Source organism: Zerene cesonia, unplaced genomic scaffold (genome assembly GCF_012273895.1).
Source record: "Zerene cesonia ecotype Mississippi unplaced genomic scaffold, Zerene_cesonia_1.1 Zces_u001, whole genome shotgun sequence".
NCBI classification, from domain to species: domain Eukaryota; kingdom Metazoa; phylum Arthropoda; class Insecta; order Lepidoptera; family Pieridae; genus Zerene; species Zerene cesonia.
This window is the reverse complement of record NW_024045131.1, coordinates 240,992-262,183: the sequence shown is the minus strand read 5'-3', so window position 1 is coordinate 262,183 and position 21,192 is coordinate 240,992. Positions and strand designations below refer to the sequence as shown.

The following is a 21,192-nucleotide window of genomic DNA, read 5'->3' as shown; positions in this document are numbered from 1 at the left end:
AACCCACAGGACAGTTATTTGTCATAATTGTATGATCTTAAGTGTAAAATTTGAAAGATCAGCAGAGTTTCTTGTCATCTCTTCTAGGAGTTATGCAAACATAGCAGCACTATTTGCTGGCTACGTGATATGTTTCGCTTGCAACAGAGGGTGTCTACGAGCCTGTGTTTCATTATTATAGTTATCGCTCTATGACACCGAATAATATTTAGTTTTAGCCTACGTAATATAATACTATTTTTACTTTATAATTTATGCCCATCAAGTGTAAATGGCCTTATGCTCCGCAAAATCCTATTTCACACCTTACGAATCTAGCCTCCTGCTCCATTTCGAACAGAGAAATGTAATTTTATCGACAGTAAAATTAAACATCACTAAATTAGACGAGTAATTTTATATTTCCCATCCCGTTTCGCCCGGTTTCCAACAGTCCAGCTTTCAGATTGCTGGTCGCCACGATCGGGACGCCCGCGCGTCCGCCATTTTGCATTCGCGCGTATTTTCGTTCACAAATAAGTGTTTTAAAAATAATTTTTATCTGTTCTGTGGGATATGATATTGTACGGGTGAGTATAGTGGCGTGTGGATTTGATTTCTTTTCAATTAAACAAGTATGAAATAATAAATAGCTGTGTATTTAAGGTCTTTTGGGTTTTTTATTAATTTAGGAATATTATGAGTTTTCAAACTGACGTAAAAATATACATTTTCGCTTTTAAACAATGTTTAGAAACAATTTTTACAAAATTGTATGAACCTAATAATAATACAGTAGATTAAAAATATAATAAAATATTACTTATATTTTTGACATTAGCTCTTTGTCAAGTATTTGCAAAAAATAAAGCTTATTTGTTATTTATATTACAAAAAATAAACACACATATTGTCGAATCCTACTTAAAAGCGTAATTACTTAAATAAAATCTATGAAGAATGGACAATGCACTTTAAGAAAAATAAAATTCGTCCCTACATTTCTATTATTCTCTTTTATTTACATGAACTGATTGTTAACATAGAAATAGCGAAAGAATGCTATTAAAATATACTAAAAGGCGAATTAAATCATGCCTTTGTTGTAATCCGACCGAAATAAAAGTTATTGCCGAAATTATAAAAACTCCGCGTATGCGTAGCTATGCCAAGATTTAAAATAGTTTAAAATTCTAAAGTCGGCGAGACTACGTTTGTATGCAAACAGAAATTTATCCAATCTCATAAAAGATACGATTCGGTTCTTTAAAGAAATCTCGAAATTTTTGCTGTTCTGTGTTGTTTTGCTGCTAATTTATATTTGGGGTGGTAAAGCATACAGAGTTAGTGAATACCAGAGATAACATAATACTAATATCAACTTTATTTTATTGCTTACTTCATAAAAGTATTGCGTCTCGCGGTTTCGCCACGTACTAAGTGTTTCCCTTAAATCCCAATGTTTCTTTGAGAATAATGGAATAAAAAGTAGTCTTAGTTGTCCCTTATTACATCGAGTTGCGAGTGAAAGTCATAGTCTAAAGCGGTCCAGCTGTTCAGAGCCGGAACAAACAGACAGATAAACATTTAAAGAGATAGCATTAACGCAGTCAGTGTCATGAATTTAATCTCGAATGGATAAGGTGTTTGTAATACACATTGTATACTTTTCTATTATAAACGTTTCTTTGTTAAAATCTGCTTGTAACATCATCTAATGCAGTTTTCGTCAACAAAGCGGAGTTTCTTAACTTTCTTAACAGTTCGTTATTGTTTATTTTTTTGTATTTATGGCCTTTTGCTTACGAATGCCAATGCCTTACGAATCACAATAAGGTGATGCTCTACAGTAATATCAGGTTAAACCCTAATTTCATTTTATATTTTTATCAATTTGCGAAAGCATATAAGCGTATATGAATGTATGTTTTTAACCTTTTCATGCGGTAACCAACATCATCGTCATCAGTCCATACACGTTCCCACTGCTGGGACACAGGCCTCCAATAAGGGTTCAGGCAATAATCCACCACGCTGGCCAAGTGCGGGTTGGCAGATGTCACATGTCGTCGAATTTTTGTTTCTCGGACATGCCGGTTTCCTCACGATGTTTTCCTTCACTATTTCGAGCAGTTGTGATGTTATTCATATGGGGGGACAAATTGAAAAATCATCTTATTTCCTTTACGCTCGCCTGGTCTCGAACTTCTCTACTTTTCGATTGTAGTCCGAGAACCTTACCATTGAGCCAAAACTTATATGTAAGCGTTTAGCAAGCTTCATGTTGATGGAGCTAAATAAATGATGAAGATAAAGAAAATCGATCAGCGAAACAGATGAATATCATCTGCCCCTAACCCCACTAGGGGACACGGGAAATAAAGTGAAGTTTATTATGATGATGAAGCTATGGAAATGCCCACTTTTCCTGCGGGTTCGCCGTCTGGTGATAACGCGCGGGCCGATTACATGCTTCTGTATGAATAGTTTATAGAACGAAAAGAGCGAATCTTTGATCTTATCACGCGGACACATTTCAAATAGATAATGTTTACAATGTAGCCATGGCAACGCTTCAGATTTCAACCACGCAAACATCCTGCGAAATTCGAACAACGCAGGATAATTTTAACAACACGGGTTTCTATTGTTATTATGTTTTTCATCGAGCTCATATCGCTCGTCCGTCAGTGCGGACGCGGTGCGTCTCGTTCTGCCAAACGGGAGATTCTTTAATAACATTCCTTGCCATGTCGATCTGTAAGCCAAACTATGCAACTCTGTTATATTTTAAAAAGGGCTTGAATAAAGTTCACGTTTCTTATAACTAGAACGTACTGACTGTCACTAAATTGTATAAAGCAAAGTCGCTTTCCGCATCTGTCCCTAGGTATATGCTTAGATCTTTTAAACTAGACAACCGATTCAAGAGGAAGATTTATATGTATATTACCGTCTATTAAGCGCTGCGGCTTCGCACGCGGGCAAGAGCTAGTCTATAATAATATAATCTATACTAATATTATAAAAGAGGAAAGTTTTGATTTTTTGTTTGTTTGTTTGTAATGGATAAGCGCAAAAACTACTGGCCCGATTTAAAAAAATATTTCAGAATGCTTAGAATGCTGGTCAAAATAGGTCCGATTGAATGGCTTTAGAATTATGTATAGTCACAGTAAAAAACATATCTCTCAAAGTAAACAATTTGATTCAAAACCTACAATGATCACTATTAATGAATGTGCTGTCCTTTCCGGCTTCGCCTGTTGTACATTCCAACGGTGCAAGAATGTTTGAAATCGATCTGGTAGTTCCTGAGATTAGCGCGTTTAAACAAACAAATTCTGCAGCTTTGTATTACAGACTAGCACCTATACAATTATTTATAGATAACAGAAACAATACAATAGTAATAAAAAATCATGTATTATTGCCGCAAAAAACTTTTTGGGGGTAATGTTGTTGTGTTTATTTATCTTTACAACCAAAAATAAGATACATTATATTTATCTACGTTATTTTTTTACTGTGTGTTGGAATCAAAGGTATTTGAATACAAAGTAAAATAAAAATCGATTGTTTATTTATTACTGAATGAGTTTACGATACTCGCATGGCTGCTGGGGTTGTTGGCGGTTCACGGCAGCATCATGGCTTGGAGCCTGAAGGTCGCATTGTTTAAAGATTCGTTTCTTCACCTTTTTACGGTCATCAATTTTAAATAAATATAGCTGTGTTTACATGTAGTGAAACGAAAAAATTATTTTAGCTTATTTAAAACTCTTTTGACTCGCTTTTTAACCACATCAAAAGGACAGATTTAATTAATATTCCTCTTAATTTTTCAAAGATCGGTCATTATGCAATACGACGATTTTTTATTATATTGATGATATCATAATCCTACTAATATTATAAATGCCTGTATTATAAATGATGTATGTTTATGTATGTTTGTTACCCTTTCACACAAAAAGTACTAACCCGATTGTAATGAAATGGTACGTAGATAGCTGGTATAAATAATAAATATGTAGTAAGTATATACAAACAGTCTAATCTCTTCACATATTTATACCATGCGATACTTCTAGCATAGCTTAGCTGTGGCGTAGCGTGTTCGACGAGATTTTTTATTGGTTTTTTTTCGGTCTTTCCAAAAGCTTGTTTAATTTTTGCTCTATTGTTTGTACGCATTTTTGAAGTGAAACTTCTTTAGAATCGTTGTGATTTCAAACCTGATGCAACGGAAAAACGACAGGTAAGAGACACAAATACAAACACGTGTAGAATGAAGCCGGCAAAGAATGAGACATACTATTTTATTGTATAAATTCCATAAAATTACTTGTTTAGTCACTCCACGATACAAAACTTAAAGCCGTTCTTATGTTTGTACTAAAATATATGGTTAAAAATACTCATTTCTTTTATATTATCAACTCTTATATTATGAGCTACAAAAGATGATTATAAATTTTATCTTTTGCAGTGTTAAAATTCTAGGTATATAAATACCGCATAAAACAAATTTCAATGTCAAATTCGTATTTTAAGATATCAAAAGCGTTTAGAAATTGCGAACGGGAAGTTGTGCAAAACTAGACATTACACACATTTGATAAAATGTATAATTGATGCAGCATGTTACCAAGATTTATTATACAATTAATTTAATAAAATGTTTAAATTATAGTGAGTAATCTAAATCTGACTGCAGTGACACTGTTATCGATATAATAAGGGTTTTGCTGCCTGGGTTTTAATTTCTTAAGAATACCTTGGGATTGGTTATATTAGTTTTGATAAGACACATTAGTCATTAATACTGTCATGGTACTTTCCTCGGTGCATTTACTCTTGCGATGAAGTTAGCTGCATTCTTTTAAATATGACAATATATATACGAATTGAATATATGTTGTATAAACAGTTCATATCTTGATTAGCAATAAGGAGAGAACGGAGTGACAAAAAGCTACACTACCCCTACCTATCCATGATGCGTATTTTCTGCTTATTTTTTTTAACCGAATTCAAAAAAAGAAAGTTAACAGTTAAGACTTTTCGCTTTATAACTTCAGATCATTCGAATTGATGAATCGATTCGATTCATTGATGGATCGATCGATCTATGATTTGTTTTTTATTTCAAAGCTGGCGTTTTCCACGTAGTTTTTTGTTAAAAAAACTTATTTCCTTAGTTCTAACATGTAGCACAGCCCTGGACAGGGCGCAACGACATTATTTAAACCTCATACACGCATATACACATTTATAATAACCATACGAGATAGTATCTGGGTGTTTTTGCCAAATCTCGTGACGTTGCTCAGCAAATTAATAGTAATTCCGTCTCAAACGTGTCTTGTTCGTCCCCGGGACAATGATATTGAGATCCGGTGCAGACTTGTTTAACCGACTTGCCAATGGAAGGAAATATACGTTTAAACAACACAAAACATGGAACCGTAATACTGAAAATTTCTACTTATAAATGTGAAAGTAACGATAAGAGGTTTTTCCTGGAAATCCCATGGGAACTGAACTGAACTGAACTTCGCGAGTTTTGCTTTGACTACGCGGTAGAAGCCTTAAACTATAATATGCCTCTACTCACAACTAATATCTTAATTTATGGAGGGGTTTTCAAAGTTCCATAGGAAACCTCTACATAATGGTACGATTGTGTTTATTTGTCTATCTTTCGCATAGCAAAAGTAATAATACCATTAAAAATATTGCAAAAGCGGGACTCATATTTTTTGCTTCACATACATGCGGGTAAAGACGCGGTTCATAGCTAGTTAGATACCGTTTTAAGTAGAGATGCTTGTATGGCTATAATACATTTTAAAAATTTAAAATTCGCGCTAAATGTAACTATTGATATGGACACAGATCCTATAATCCTACTAATATTATAAATGCGAAAGTTTGTTAGGATGTGTGTGTGTTTGTTGCTCTTTCCCGCAAAAACTACTATACCGATTGCAATGAAATTTCGTACGTAAACAGCTGGTCTTTTTATCGCGATATTCTTACGGGATATGGACTTACGCGGGTGAATCCGCGGGGCGCAGTTAGTCTCAGATAAACCTAACAGATCGGGCTTCTCATTCAAAAAGTTACAAAATACAGGACAGACATTGTCATGTATCAACAGCCACTCAAAAGTTAGCCAGCGAGACAGTGAACTAGCGGGATACGATCAGTATTTAGAGTTGCAGCTCCAGTTACAGACGAATATATTTTTGTCCGACCCAAATATCGTGGACAAAGCGGTTTCAATGCACTTTTGTGTTTATTTTACACACATAAACTTGTATTTCCATACCTTGAGACATTTGTGGTGAATTTAAATGAAAACCCGTTTTCCACAATCACCAGATGCGTTGTGTGGACTTGCGGTAAACAAATGTGTGTTGCAAGTGTTAAAAATACGCGTGTGAATTGAGAGTTACAGGCTTTTTGTGGAAGTAGTATGTTGACAAGATGCAAAACAGCACGCCTCTGAGGAAAACTTAATTACAGATTTCTTTCCGTCATTAAAACAAATGTAAAAGTTTCAAGTTCGTTTCATGATTCTAGAATGTTAAATAACACAATTTTTAACATTAATACTACTAGGTAAGATAAAAATTGTTAATAGATGGCAATCATTCATTTTATAAAAAAAGCTGTATTGTAAAAATTAAAAATACCTAAGCTAAAAACAAGAATTTCAAAAACAGAACCGTGACAAATGAACTCACCGTCATATTGCCATCAACTCAGAATCAATTTAGTTCATTGACTTAAGAATTGCGATATATCAAAAATACGGAAATCCATCCAAATCCATTAGACACTTTCATTGTAAAAAAAAAGTATTGTAAAAAAAAATTCTACCACGTTCCAAGATTCGCGCGTGATTGCGCGCAACAGACTATATAAATACCTAGTTTAATTGTCTATGTGTAAAATCGCCGAGTAAACGATAGTATGCGGTTTTGGCGGGAACTCTGGCGTGTCAAACGAAAATAAACGTGATTTCAAACTGTTAAACGGTTTCAACTATGAATACTCACCTTTTAACTGAATATTTATTCGTATTCTATTTATTGATAAATAAGATTTTGTTCTATATGTTTCATTGTCTCTTTACAACAATGTAGTCCTTTGTAAAAAGTTCTACAACATCATAAACTCATTTTCTAAAGATAACACAACATTAATCATTTTTATCTTTGAAACTGTGTTCATAAATAAAAGAATATGTGCGATGTTATTTTCAATATCATGGGCTTTCCTTTCATCTGAAATGAAATATGAAAAACTAATAATACCCTTGTACAATGTCTATGTAGGACATACATATAGTTTTCTCATGTGTTCGTCACCAATTTAACCTTTGAGGACCCTTTCATATATGGTTCAAATTATACTGACTTATTCTAAGGACTCTCACCTGACTTCCTCTACACGTATTGAAATATTACATGAATGCATTTGATAAATCTTCATTGTGATACAAGTAACAAGTAGGCTTTATTGCGACACTGATTCCATAGTAGTCGTTAAATATAATGATATTTTTTCCAAAGTCTAAAGCACCTTCAAATTGTCCTTCTGACATAAAATTTACGGATGGTTACGCCGCCGAAAATTCTGACATTTTGACATTTATTAAAAACCTATATTTAAAAAAAACTGCTATATTGAGAACTTCTACCTTTTGTTGAAGTAGATTGAAACATCTGCCATAATTTATGTATCACATATTTACGTACGAAGCAAATCTACTGAGAGGGCACAGGTGCATGTCATATACCCATACAGACAGATAATATGCATCCGTACCATAGCATAAAATAATAAGTAGTACTCATACCCCACAGGATCAGCTTAACCTATCTGTATGGAGGTCATTGACCGCGTATTTTAGTAAATAGGCCAAAACATATTTACCATTGATTTCTCGTAATGTCGTAATTGACATATTGCCAAAACACCTCGTCTGTTTGACGATCCATTTTCCAGGGCACCTGTTTCGTGTGATTTTGCGCTTGATGTTTGTGTACAGTCTATTATTATAAAATAATCATCCTACTCCTATATAAGATATGAAAAATCTTGTATTAAACTATAGATCTATTTGTAAGAAAATTGAGAAGTAGACAGTAGATCCTGCTATCTAAAACAGCGTACGTTACGTACACCATGTGAGTGAGTATGGGGAATATTGTACACGTAACAGCCAAGCAGTCACTGCTCCAGGTTGGGAGTCGAGCACGCTTCGGCACTAATTGAGCCAGCTCGCACCGATTAGTTACCAGGATCGACTTTTAAACACACTCTTAAAAAATTACAACTTGTAAAGTATTCTTTCATTGACAATTATAAATAGGTGGCATTTTGTGAGACCTAAACTTTAATTTAATTTGTGCTTGTTCATATTTTCCTTTCTATTTGATTTTAGGCTTCAAGCTGCTAACGCTGCCTGTCTCGCTGTAGATTATTATAATCGCCAGCATAAAGAATAAGTACAAAACGATAATTGCGTTTTATACACAGCGAGACAATTATACCAGGGAATATTAAGCTATAAAGTAATTTTTTTAACATGCTTACAACGATCTTACAAATATACTTCATAATATATATAATACTTGCATTACTATACTATTTCGCCATTTCGCTTTCTTAAATATAGAATTTGGAATGTTTGTTTTTATTTGCGCGTTTTGTCCGTTACTCGTGAACAAATATAGAATTCGAATACATTTTCTTTATACATTGTTTCCCGGTTTACGTTTTTGACGTCATTCAAAGTATCAACGGCCATGCACTGTATGTAGAACAATGAAATCAGAGCGTGTGGAGTCACTGTAAATGTGTAGTGTCGTCGACCGGTCTGCGGAAGTTGCACCTGGATTTAGGGCGGGAGCTTCGACCAGTGACGTTTTGCAAACTCCAACTCATGTCATACTCAAACCACAGATAACTTAATACGACAGATAACATAGTACTCAAATTAATATGCGAGTTCTCAGTAAAATTGAACCTCGTTACTTAGGTTAAGACTCAAACTTAAACACTCAATAATTCAAGTGGATTTTATCAACAGAACTTTTATCACTCAAAATATAACAATTATTCTCACTCTTTGTGTGTCCCTTTATAATTTTAGTACAGGGAATAAAATCACATAAGACTGATAAAAGAATATCAATATTTTGGAGGGGTTAAACTCTCTAACAGCTAAGTTAACGTTGTAGGGTAGACTCTCCATAATGGGGATACGAAATTATCTGACTCGTGAATCTAGTGTGCAAAAGCACAGATAATATAATAGGTATAGTATTTTGCTATCTGTGATAATAATATACAAGTAGTAATTGTGTGTAAAATGTGCGTGTAGTGTGCCTGAGAGAGAAACAACGCCTCTTATAAGCCAAAACGAAGGAGCTTTTAACTGTATTTTATTTTGTTGGCATCGCGATTCTTTTTGTTAGATAGATAATCGATGTCACCTTAGAATCTGGTGTTGTACCTCTCATCAGGGTCCTCAGGGACTTTTTTGTCGAGGACATAAAATATGACATTAATAGTATAACCTGTCCATTCTTTGAATACGTCATTGGTCAGGCATGTTTTGAACATAGAACGATTCCCGCGCGTTTTGTGATAAAAGCATTCGAAATGCTATCGTCTTAATTCTATAGTCTATATATTCAACTCAAGATCAATGATAAATAAAAATAGTTTTTATTTATATAACTCTGATTTATATAAGCGTTCGCTTGAAGGTTGTGCAATATATCTTTCAGTGCCCCGTCTGTTTTCATTTATCAATTAATTTATTTCGCAAATGAATTCACGTTCCGTTAGCGATACGTTTATCTGTTCTGTATGGCCTTGGTACAATGGCTAACGAGCGACCAAGTGAGTGGTTCTGGGTTTCATTTCTTGTGTAGAATAAGGAAAAGTTTTCTTCTATGTAATATCGCGTTAGTCAGCTGCTGATTCTTCTGATGTTAAGCGATCACCACCATCCATGAACAAAGCAGAGGTAGTGCCTCTGAGAATGCAGTGCCCGTTGCCCATTTTTAGGGGTAAAGGATAGGAAGAGTTGACGACGGGAAAAGGATTGGAATGGGAAGGGTGAGGAAAAGGCAAAGGGGCTATTTCACGCCGATCTTATGTGGTGATGGGGTAGATCCCAGAGAGTATGTTTTTTAGACTTTCAGATTTCCCAAATATGTACTTATAAATTATAATAATAATAAATACTAAAATCATAGTTCTATCAAGACTTATATGCAATTATAAATCATGTAACACAAACATATGCAAAGTATAAATCATATAATATGTTGTATATACAAATTATATGTATGAAAAATTCTATGGCTCAGCTGTATAAACACATATTTATCTATTTTTCTAAAATTTTATTGCACACACAGAAGATGGAGAAATACAGAAAGAACATACAATAAAAAAAACCCACATATGTGAAATTATTATTTAAAATAATAAAACCTCTAGAATCGTGAAGTTCATCACATTCGGTTCAACGGTATGACCGTGAGAGTGTAACAAACAAACAGACAGTTATTTTCGTCAGCTACAAATAATACTAACCCATTTTCTAAACAAAGAATTACCTACATCGGGTTTCAGCTGAAGTGGTGTGTGAATGAACTGAAGTATTATTTGGAACGAAGCCAGGTGTACATCCTAGCTTAGTGTCGTTATTCATTATTGTAACTATTAATTTATGCAATTGAAAAAAAAAATCTTAATATAGATGATTATTTTTGTATTCGTCTCTCTGTCTATGTTAGAGAAATATATAATGTGAGAGTCGAGCACGCTTCGGCACGGCAGTTGGACCAGCTCGCAGCGGGGAAGTACCACACCCCCACAGAAGACCGGCGTGACATAGTAGCGTGCTACTGAGTTTCCTACGTTAACTGGGGGCCTTCCTTTACCTGACCCTACCCAGTCCATTCCTTCTTTCCAGTCGTCAATCCTTTCCTTATCCCTTTCCCCTTAAAAGCGGACAGCACATTCGCAGAGGCACTACCTCTGCCCTGTTCACGGTCGGTGGTGATAGCTCACCACCAAGCGTACCACCAGCACAGTTGCCGTGTGACATAAAAAACTCGGGCAGTTTAGGAACCGTTATATTTCTATTCTTTATTCGTATAACATATACAAGCGTAGAAAATGCTGCATCATACACCCCCCCCACTCTACCCCCCGAAGGAAACGATGATATATTCTTTTATATGTCATCGTTTATTTATTTTATTTTACATGTAGGTATTTACGTTAGCGTGTATTCAAGAAATCTCGTATTTATCACAAAAATAGCTGTCAGTTTATCTGTTGCCAAGAACTTTACCTGCGTAATGAGTTTTGTTTCCCTTAAACCGCTGCCAAGTATAAGTTGGACCACGCGACTTCGTCTGCACTCGAAAGAAATGTTCCTAGACCACATGGCAGGCATCAGCTTTTATATAAAAAAATCATCAAAATCGATTCACCCAGTCAAAAGTTCCAATTGTTTCCCTCCTCCTTTAAAAGGGGAAAACTGAGGAAAGGATTGAAAACGAAAAAGGATGGGCAGTCCCATTGTTTGAAAGGTGAAGAAAAGGATCCGGCTTTCTGCTTTTTGCAACAAAGTACTCGAGAGATATCAATGAAGCAATGTTGCAAATATTTTTAGTGTGCTCCCTTAGATGTTACATCTCCAGCTTTTTAGTTCAGGAACTTGCCTGTTTCTTCACGTTCATCATCATCATCATCACCTTTATTATCCCCAGTGTAGACTACACTGTGTGCAAAATATCAAAATCGATTCATAGTGTAAAAGCGGAATAAACAGTTATTTTTGTATTTACAATATTAGTAGGGAAATAGGGATAATCCAGATACAATGAAAGTAAATAAAACATAATAAAATAAATTTATGTCTCCAAACGTATACAATTACAAGTATAAAAAGCAATAACTATTCATATAAAATATGGTATTTTTACTAACATTATATTTAGCAAAATGAGGCAATAATCGGATAGAATATTCCTTAAGGAAGTGGCTTAGACGTCAAAATAGGTATTTAATTGAAACTGATAGCATATTTTAGTCAAAACAAAATTCCGCAATCCCAGTCTTTGTTGTTGTATATTTATGCGGAAGACTTCACGTGCAGTGCAAGTTATTTTTAAGTTTTATTTATAGTTTTAGATGTAGTTCGCGCCATTCGAAATGGTGATTGTGAATGCAATGAAAAAATAAGTCAATTGACTTTAGAACCTTTAAAAAAAAAACACGACTAAAAACATGGTTATTATTTGTTTTTACTACTTAAAATCAGTCGTAGGTAAATAATGTACTTTTAACATGAAAAAGAAAACAAATTTTATTTTCTCTCAATCACAATATTAACAAGGAAGTATTTATTGTATCGTATATTTCACATGTAATCCTATAATCTAAAGCACTCGTATTTATCTAAATGGCCATTATACTTGATGCTATGAATTACATAAGCCGGTGCGAGTATCCGAACGTCCACTTTTGATATTTGGCGGCAATCCAAAAAGGCGGGAGTATATCGCATTTAATTCTCAAAGTTTTGAAGTTGTATTGGCTATTATAATATTTAACTAGCTGTGACCCGCGGTTGAAACCGCGTAAGTCCGAATCCCGTAGGAATATCGGTATAAAAAGTGCCTGTGTTATTTCAGTTGTCCAGCTATCTACGAAGCAAAATAGTATTATTATTCACCAATAGATGTCAGGAAAAAAAACACGAATAAAACACGAATATGACATTATTTCAGTTGTCCAGCTGTCTACGAAGCAAAATAGTATTACTATTCACCAATAGATGTCAGGGAAAAAAAAACACGAATAAAACACGAATATGACATTTTCTAAAAAAAATTCCTAGCTAGATCGATTTATCGCCCTCGAAAACCCCTGTATACTAAATTTCATGAAAATCGTTGGAGCCGATTCCGAGATCCCAATTATATATATATATATATATATACAAGAATTGCTCGTTTAAAGGTATAAGATAATAATTAGTTTGATGCGTGATTGATGGCTGTTTATTATATATTACAACAAAGTACTCGAGACATTATAATAAAGCACTTTTTTAATATTTTCAGTAGCTAGCTTCTTTCGATAATCAATAGCTGTTTTATAAAAAAAAAATATTCTGGTAAAAGTGCTACGTTAATGAAGATTTACTTCATGTAAATGTTTTAAAGCCTTTCAGTTATACCGTAAACTATTATGTTATCTGTGTATTATACATAGCCACGGACTTCTGCAGTTCTATGCTTTTCTTTTCAGTCTAAGATTGTGCACCCGTGTTCTTATCAACCATTTTAGCGTGATATACCTAATTACAATACATATCATAACCATTGACTTATATACTAATAATAGAAAAATTTACAATGCTTCAATTCGTTTCTTTATTCACACGAAATATTTTTCTCCGGTTATAAATTAAGAATCGATAATAATTACGGAAACTAGTTTCACTGTTTGTTGATCCTCCCTATAACATCCAATGACATTGTCGGAAATTTAACACACAGTTAGTTTATAAGTAATTACCTATAATATGAGTACATATGAAAAAAGTAAAATCTGTTTTATAAAACACTATTCGGACACAATAGTTTGAGAAACGCCGGCGTTACAAAATAGTTTATTTTCATTGTAATTTATACCCACGCTGAGTGCAAAACTTTGTCGTTACGTTTGAGAAATATACGCACTACAAATGAAATTGAAGTTTTGATTTTGTAATGTCAAATCAAGTTTTTTATTAAATGTACAGGAATAACAAGTTATTATTGAAATATCAACTAAATTGACTCAGTATCATACAAGGTTTATTATATTTTACGTAAGGATGTTAAATTCTGCCGATCCTAATCAAGATAATAAGATAAACTCATGAAGCTATTGTATTGTCACCGATCCTTAATAATTGTACAAAGTTTGAATTGTATCTGTCCGTTTGAAGTGGGTCAAAATCGAGTCTAAAGGAGTAGGTTACATACAAACTTATAAACATTCAGTCGAAGCTATTAAAAACATATTATCTTAAAAAATAAGAAAATGGCGCCAAAATGTCAAATACGTTTTTTTTTAGTATTGCCAGTGTCATTTAATTATTAATACGAATCTAACGAACAATCTTCTTTCTTATATATAAAATTCTCGTGTCACAATGTTAGTCTCTATACTCCTCCGAAATGGCTTGACCGATTCCTCTGAAATTTGGTAAGCATATTGGGTAGGTCTGAGAATCGGCCAACATCTATTTTTTATCCCGATATTCCTACGGGATACGGACTTACGCGGGTGAAACCGCGGGGCGCAGCTTTTTTTTTTTTTTTATGTCATAGCGGGCAACTGAGCAGGTGGTTCGCCTGATGGTAAGCGATCACCACCGCCCATAAACATTCGTAAAGGCTTAGACCTCTGAAAATGCGCTGCCCGCTTTTAAGGGATAAGGGATAAGGAAAGGATTGATGACTAGAAAGAAGGAATGGACTGGGAAGGGCTAGGAGAAGGAAATAGGCCTCCGGCTCCCCCACTCACCGTACGAAACACAATAGCAAGCTATTATTTCACGCCGGTTTTCTGCGGGGGTGTGGTACTTCCCCGGTGCGAGCTGGCCCAATTCGTACCGAAGCGTGCTCGACTACCACATCCAGAATGATATAACTTATTCTGTCTTGTTATTACTATTATAACTTATTATTTGCTGGCTACACAGAGAAATCTAAAGCAATTATCCTGATAATTAGCAATTAGGATAAATGCGAAGGGCTTAATTCCAATCAAGTCAAATTAATAGCTGGTTATAATAAACTAGGGGTCCGCCCCGGCGTTCACTGAGTAATTACGTACATTTTCAAAGGCGAAATAATTATTGAAATCGGCATAAAGCATCAACCTTCTTAGCGCAGTCGAATAATAAAGCGTACAACAAAAATCGTAAATACAAGGTAAGTATTCAATGTGAACTCGATTTATTTATTTTAAGAGAACGTGGGTGCATTTGTACAGTTTATATTGAATGTCTCGTTTAATCAGAATGTTAGGATTTTGGTAATCACAACAGTTTCTATTGATATATAACTCGTTAAGGAAAAGTAAATACATAAGTATTATATCATGAATGGTTAAATATTAGTTATTAGGCTTAATATTATGTTTTTAAATTCGAGATGGAATTGAAATTTCGAATGGAATTTTGGATGTTTATATAATTATAAACATTTAGCTATATAATAACAGTCAGAATAGTTTAATTTGAACCGAAAGCCCATGTCCTTTTCCTTACCCTTCCTAGTCCTTTATCGACTATCGACCTTAGGCTTCTCCTAAAGTGGGTCTTACCGTACCAGCTTCATCACCGACAATAAAAAATACCTGTACAATAACAATCAATACTAAATATAACTCATATCATATTCAATATATGTAAAAGGAAAATCAGCAAAGAACCCGAGTACTTTCTTTGATCTCGATGCATTTGATTATTTCGATTAATGTCGGTTTTATGGCGCTACTGAGAAATGAGCGAATAAACAGATGTAGCTATTGAATATTTACATCTAAAAGTTAATTGACCTCAGCAGTTTTATATTTGCATTCATTTGGGCCACTGAAAACTGGTAAAAATTTACTTAGTAAGTGTTAACATAACACAATGGGGTGTTGGACACATAAAACCGAAAGAGTAGAAGAGATTCGATTACTGTGGCGGGATCACGGGTGGCCGAGAGGCTAGGCGTTGCTACGGTTTGGTAAAAATACGCGGGTTTAAATCCCGCCTCGTGATCGATTTTTTCTTTTCATAAAAAATTTCTTAAAAATAAACATTCATACAATTACAAGATTTTAAAATTTCTGTAGATAATGAATAAAAACAAATCTACACCAGCAATGGAGTCCCTTTAGGTTCTAGTAGAGTATTTTATTATCTGAGATCTAGGATAGATACCGTATTTAGCAATGCCGTCTAAAATTACTTTAAACTTGTTAAAGATCATAAGTAAATTAATAAGTCTATAAACTGTCAGACAAGCAATAAATAATATTTATTTGGTAACTGAGCATTATGTGTTGTAAACAAATCGCGTAGAGCATTCTCTAGCAGCTATTTTTAGCTTGAAACTACGGATTAAAAGAAAATCAGTGAATTTTGCACGCATCCCGTTCGTATATACAATCATACATATTTATAAATAACACATTTTTCGATTTATGTATGACATAATACTACTTTTGAATGTAGGTTTTATTCCTAAGTGGATAACCACGGGCAAAAAGTTTCATTTAATTTGAATAAAAGGTTACTATATTTTATTTTATTTAATTTTACGCGAGTATTATACATTTAGAAATTAAAAACTTATCATCTCAATAGATGGCGTGGGGTGCCCCTTAGGCACATGAAACCGAAAGAGTAGAAGAAATTCGATTACTGTGGCAGGATCACGGGTGGCCGAGAGGCTAGGCGTTGCTACGGTCAGGCAAGATACGCAGGTTCGAATCCTGCCTCGTGATTAAATTTTTTCTATTCTTGCAAAAATTCTCCATTAAAAACTTTTTAACGGATTTTAAACGCAATTTATTCGTTATCGTCGGGGAGACTCCACGTGACCACGCTCGCTGTAAAGTGTTCGAACCGTCGGGTTAATAATATAATGAATAAATCGCGTTTAAAATCCGTTAAAAAGTTTTTAATTTCTAACAGGTAACTGTTTTCATGTAACTTGCTAGTTTGGTCTAGCAGTAAACGCGTCACAGACAGGCTTTCATGAGTGATTTTGGATAATTTTTTATTTCATTCTTCATATATTGTAATAAATGTCGATGAGAAATTCTTTAGAAAATTAGAGGATCTTACGTTATCAAAAGTTCTATTCAATTATTTTAGTTGATCTGAAATTAAAAGTGGGAATTTTTTTATTGTGATAAATAAATACTTACCTATTTATTTATATTTTGTTCCAGGTGGACTTGAACTTCCATTGCTGAAAGAAGATAGCAATATAAGTCCATTCAATTAACATCATATCAGAAATAAATCAATCATTAGAAGTGTTTCATATTATCGCAAGTTGTAGATACATAAAAATATAAGTAAACGAATAAAATACAAACTAAAATTTATTATGTCAATTTTTATTCGATATACATCGTTTATTTACTCCAATAAACTAATGTATAAATCGGCAAACGTAATTTGTTGTTGGTGAATTTTGAAAAATTCGTTAGGTTATTGAAAAGAGATAGCTATATATAGTGGCTGAGGGAAAGAAAGAGATGTCGCTAGTGGCACCGCGGCGGGTCCAGCTAGACTGGGCCCACTCTATACCATGGTAAGTAATTGTTCATATTTATATCTTTAATTAATATAACTAAGAACAAAAATATTTCCTAGATATAAATTATCTTAGAACTAGCCGCGCCTGTCGGTTTCATCCGCGTAAGTCCGTATCCCGTAAGAATATCTGGATAAAAAGTTGCCTATATGTTATCCCAGTTTTCCAGCAGATCTACGTACCAAATTTGTATATAAAGAACGCTAAATGTATTTTTGTATGTTTGTAACGTTTTCACGAAAAAGCCGCTGAACCGATTTGCAAAATTCTTTCACCATCAGAGAACTGCAACTTCACTGAGTGACATAGGCTATATACCACTCGGCCAAACCGGGGCGAATAGCTAGTTTATTAAAAAGGACGCTGCACTGTCCCAAAATTGTATTTCAGGCTAGCTGCGCCCCGCGGTTTCACCCGCGTAAGTCCGTATCCCGTAGGAATATCGGGATAAAAAGTTGCCTATATGTTATTCCAGTTGTCCAGCTATCTGCTTACCAAATTTCATTGCAATCGGTTCAGTAGTTTTTGCGTGAAAGAGTAACAAACATCCATACATCCATACTTACAAACTTTCGCCTTTATAATAGTAGTAGGATGAATAAGAGTTACTTAGTTAAGTAATCAAACTTTTAAAGCCCTAAAATTACAATTTCATACACAAATGTGTCATTACTAAGCGTTTGATTTTTAATAGATAATAACTATAAATAAAAAAATTATCAAGGTAGGTATTCAATAGAAATGCACTAGAGTCCACAATCAATGGTTTAAAATACAATGGACACCACCCTCCGTTTAACTCGGGCCTAGGTTACGTAATAATAATAAGGGGCAGAAGCAATTATCACGACATAATATGTGTTGCAGGGCAAAGGTTTATAAGTTTTCATTTAAGTTATCAATTCATAGGAAGGATTTACCACTTTCAAGGTTAGAATACATTTTATACACTTTGATATTTCTTCCTTATAAATTTATCATCAAAGATTGTAGCTGATATACATTGCTGTCTTTAAAAACTCGCGCAATAAAAAAATGCGCCTGAGAAACTGTTATAAGCAAATATGATTGATTAAATATACATGGAATTGAATAAACGCACAATATTAGTTATAAACATTTTACAGTTATAGTTATGTATTTGTGACCACTCTGTAAAATACAAAACAATAGTAACTAGTAATTTATTATTCTTTTAATAAAATATGTCTCAAGAAAAAGTATACCGCTAAGGTCGTTACCCTTTATCACACAAACTTCACTTGACATAACGAAAAATCAGGTTCCGTCAGCTGAGCGAACGCAGCCAACTTCACAATAGTGAAAATATCTGTCATGGTTTCCCGATCGATGTGTCTCTCGTGTAAAAATCGCGAAAAATGCGAATAATATGTCGCATTCAGAGGCAAAACACGCCATTTACACAGTGCTAGTGCTCTCAAGCATAAGACAATAAAAATTAGCGGAGTGATTTCTAGTGCAGTGTATTTTGAGTGAGATTTGAACGTATCTAAATTTATTCACGGAGCGACCGACTAACTCAATTTTCTCGGTGAGTTTTTTATTTGCTTTTCGCTTGCTGTTCATTGGCGTGTTCGTAAATCACGCTTTTTAATTAACTGCGTAATTTTATATTGTTTTATCGAGAATTTTCACTGTGAATTACTAAAAATCGATTGGATGTGGGTGGGATAGGACGGGATATGGCCATCTCGCTCTCGTATAACCCGGTCATGTTAGAAAGTGACGTAACACAAGCGCATTGCCTAATGTCATAATGTCGTAAATTCAGTCGGATTGTATGCTTTTTCTCTTTCCAATGTGTCCCACAATTTTCCTATTTTGTATTGAAGATATTTTTATTTTCCAATGATTGAAGAAAAAATATATCCACGCCGAAAATTGTGGAATAATGCTATGAGCGATAAATTTATTTACATTACAAATTATGCATGAGTCGCAACTTTAGAAATAATTACATTGTAAGTCTTATTTCTATAAATTAAATAAAAACCTAACATTATTCATATAATATTAATTAATTCATATATTATTAATTAATTTCATTGATCTAGGAAAGTAAAATTTTTTTGGTAACTAGTATAATCTAATTTTAATAACTGGTACAAATTTTATAGACATAATCACGATTCTACAAAAAATACCAGCCAAAAGAAATAAGATACTGTCATACCATTGAAGAAGAATTAATCGGTCTGAGGCAGGTAATATTTAAATAAATTATCCTTGCTATATTTATTCAATTAATAAGTATTTATCTTGACAATAAATATATATACAGTGAAACCTGGTTAAGTGAGACATCCAAGGGACCTGCAATGTCGTTTCACTTATAGAGGTATTCCACTTACCCAGTGTCTCAGATATACAGGTATAAATCAATATCTGTCTCATTTACAGAGGTAATTGAAGCTCAAAATTTGTACTTACGTACTTGAAATTACGTGTGGAATTTGTGGGTAGAATAAGAATGAGTAAACAAACAATATTATCTCAGTTACAGAGGTTTATGCATATAAAATTTACTCGCTGTCTCAGTTATAGAGGTAACTATGATGATAAATCGAAAGAACTAATCCCAGATATAGAGGTTTACCTCGTCCCACTAACAGAGGTAATTCAGTGCCAAAGTGTTGGGACCTCAGCATGAGTTCCAGTTATGGAGGTTTCTCACTTATCCAGGTCCCACTTAACCAAGTTTCACTGTATATCTATTTGTTAATATCTAAAGCACACAAACATTTAAAATGAAATGGATTTTATCTCAGGATATATGTAATTAAGCACCTTTTTAGTATAACTAACTATGCCAGCAGAACTTAATAAACAGTCTGATGGTATTCCACACCTTCTGCAGCCTATATTTGTTCCCTTATGCAAGGGCACGGGCCATTTATGAATTGTTACAGAACCACTTTATATCTTGCCAATAATTTTGTTAATATGTTTGTCCACTCGTAGAATATTTCTGCTCGAAATCAGATACTAAGCCACAACCGTTATGACATTATTAATATTGTTATTTTAATATAGTATGAGGCTCATTATAGCATTACTCGCATGTATTAAATTACAATTGTTTTATCTGTCTGTTTCAATCTTGTTGACTATTATTATTTAAATATTATTTCACACATATTCTAGCAAACATTGTGCTGCCAGGGCACCCTTATAAGTACACCTTATTCTCAAGTATGACTGGATATACACAAGAAATTCTTAAAACCTGGTCAGCTTTGGAAGAGTTTGGTTTTAAATATATGGGAAACTGCAACTCAAAAACTCAACCTCAGACATTTATTCATTTAACTAGACTTCTTAAAGAAGCACTTTTAAATCGTCATAATATTACACAGTTATAACATTTAACACCGGTTCGGTAGGCAGTTTCTACAGAGAAGACCCGGCGAGATAATATTAAAATTTAAAAAAAAATTTAATAAATTGAATAATTTAAAAATAAAACTATAAAAATATGCTCCTTTTAATAGTAGTTTTGAAATGTCAATGAAATTGTTTTCCACCAATCTCTTCAACTTCCACTAAGTGACGACGAGAACTCTGTAGACACTCTCCTGTTAATATTTTTTTATTAAAGACTTTTATAATATGACCATGTTACTACAATTGTGTATTGTCTCTCACATCAATTGGTTTGATTGAACGCTCATCGATCAGAGAATTCTAGTTACAAGCAATTTATTGTCTACAAATAGTTATTTGAGCAATAGTTTTATGTTTGGATATGTTAATGCTCTGTTCTTTT

At 33.8% G+C, this 21,192-nt stretch overlaps 1 protein-coding gene across 1 annotated transcript in view; it reads left to right on the top strand.

Annotated features, from left to right (window-relative positions):
* Nucleotides 1–442: 442 nt before the first annotated feature.
* The window catches only part of LOC119838057, a 50,626-nt gene continuing 29,876 nt past the window's right edge, over nt 443–21,192 (top strand). The window contains exons 1-2 of the mRNA XM_038363864.1: nt 443–569; nt 17,035–17,402. Of these exons, the coding sequence (XP_038219792.1) occupies nt 17,347–17,402 (56 nt within the window). The 5' untranslated portion in view covers nt 443–569; nt 17,035–17,346. The remainder of the gene's footprint in view (nt 570–17,034; nt 17,403–21,192) is intronic.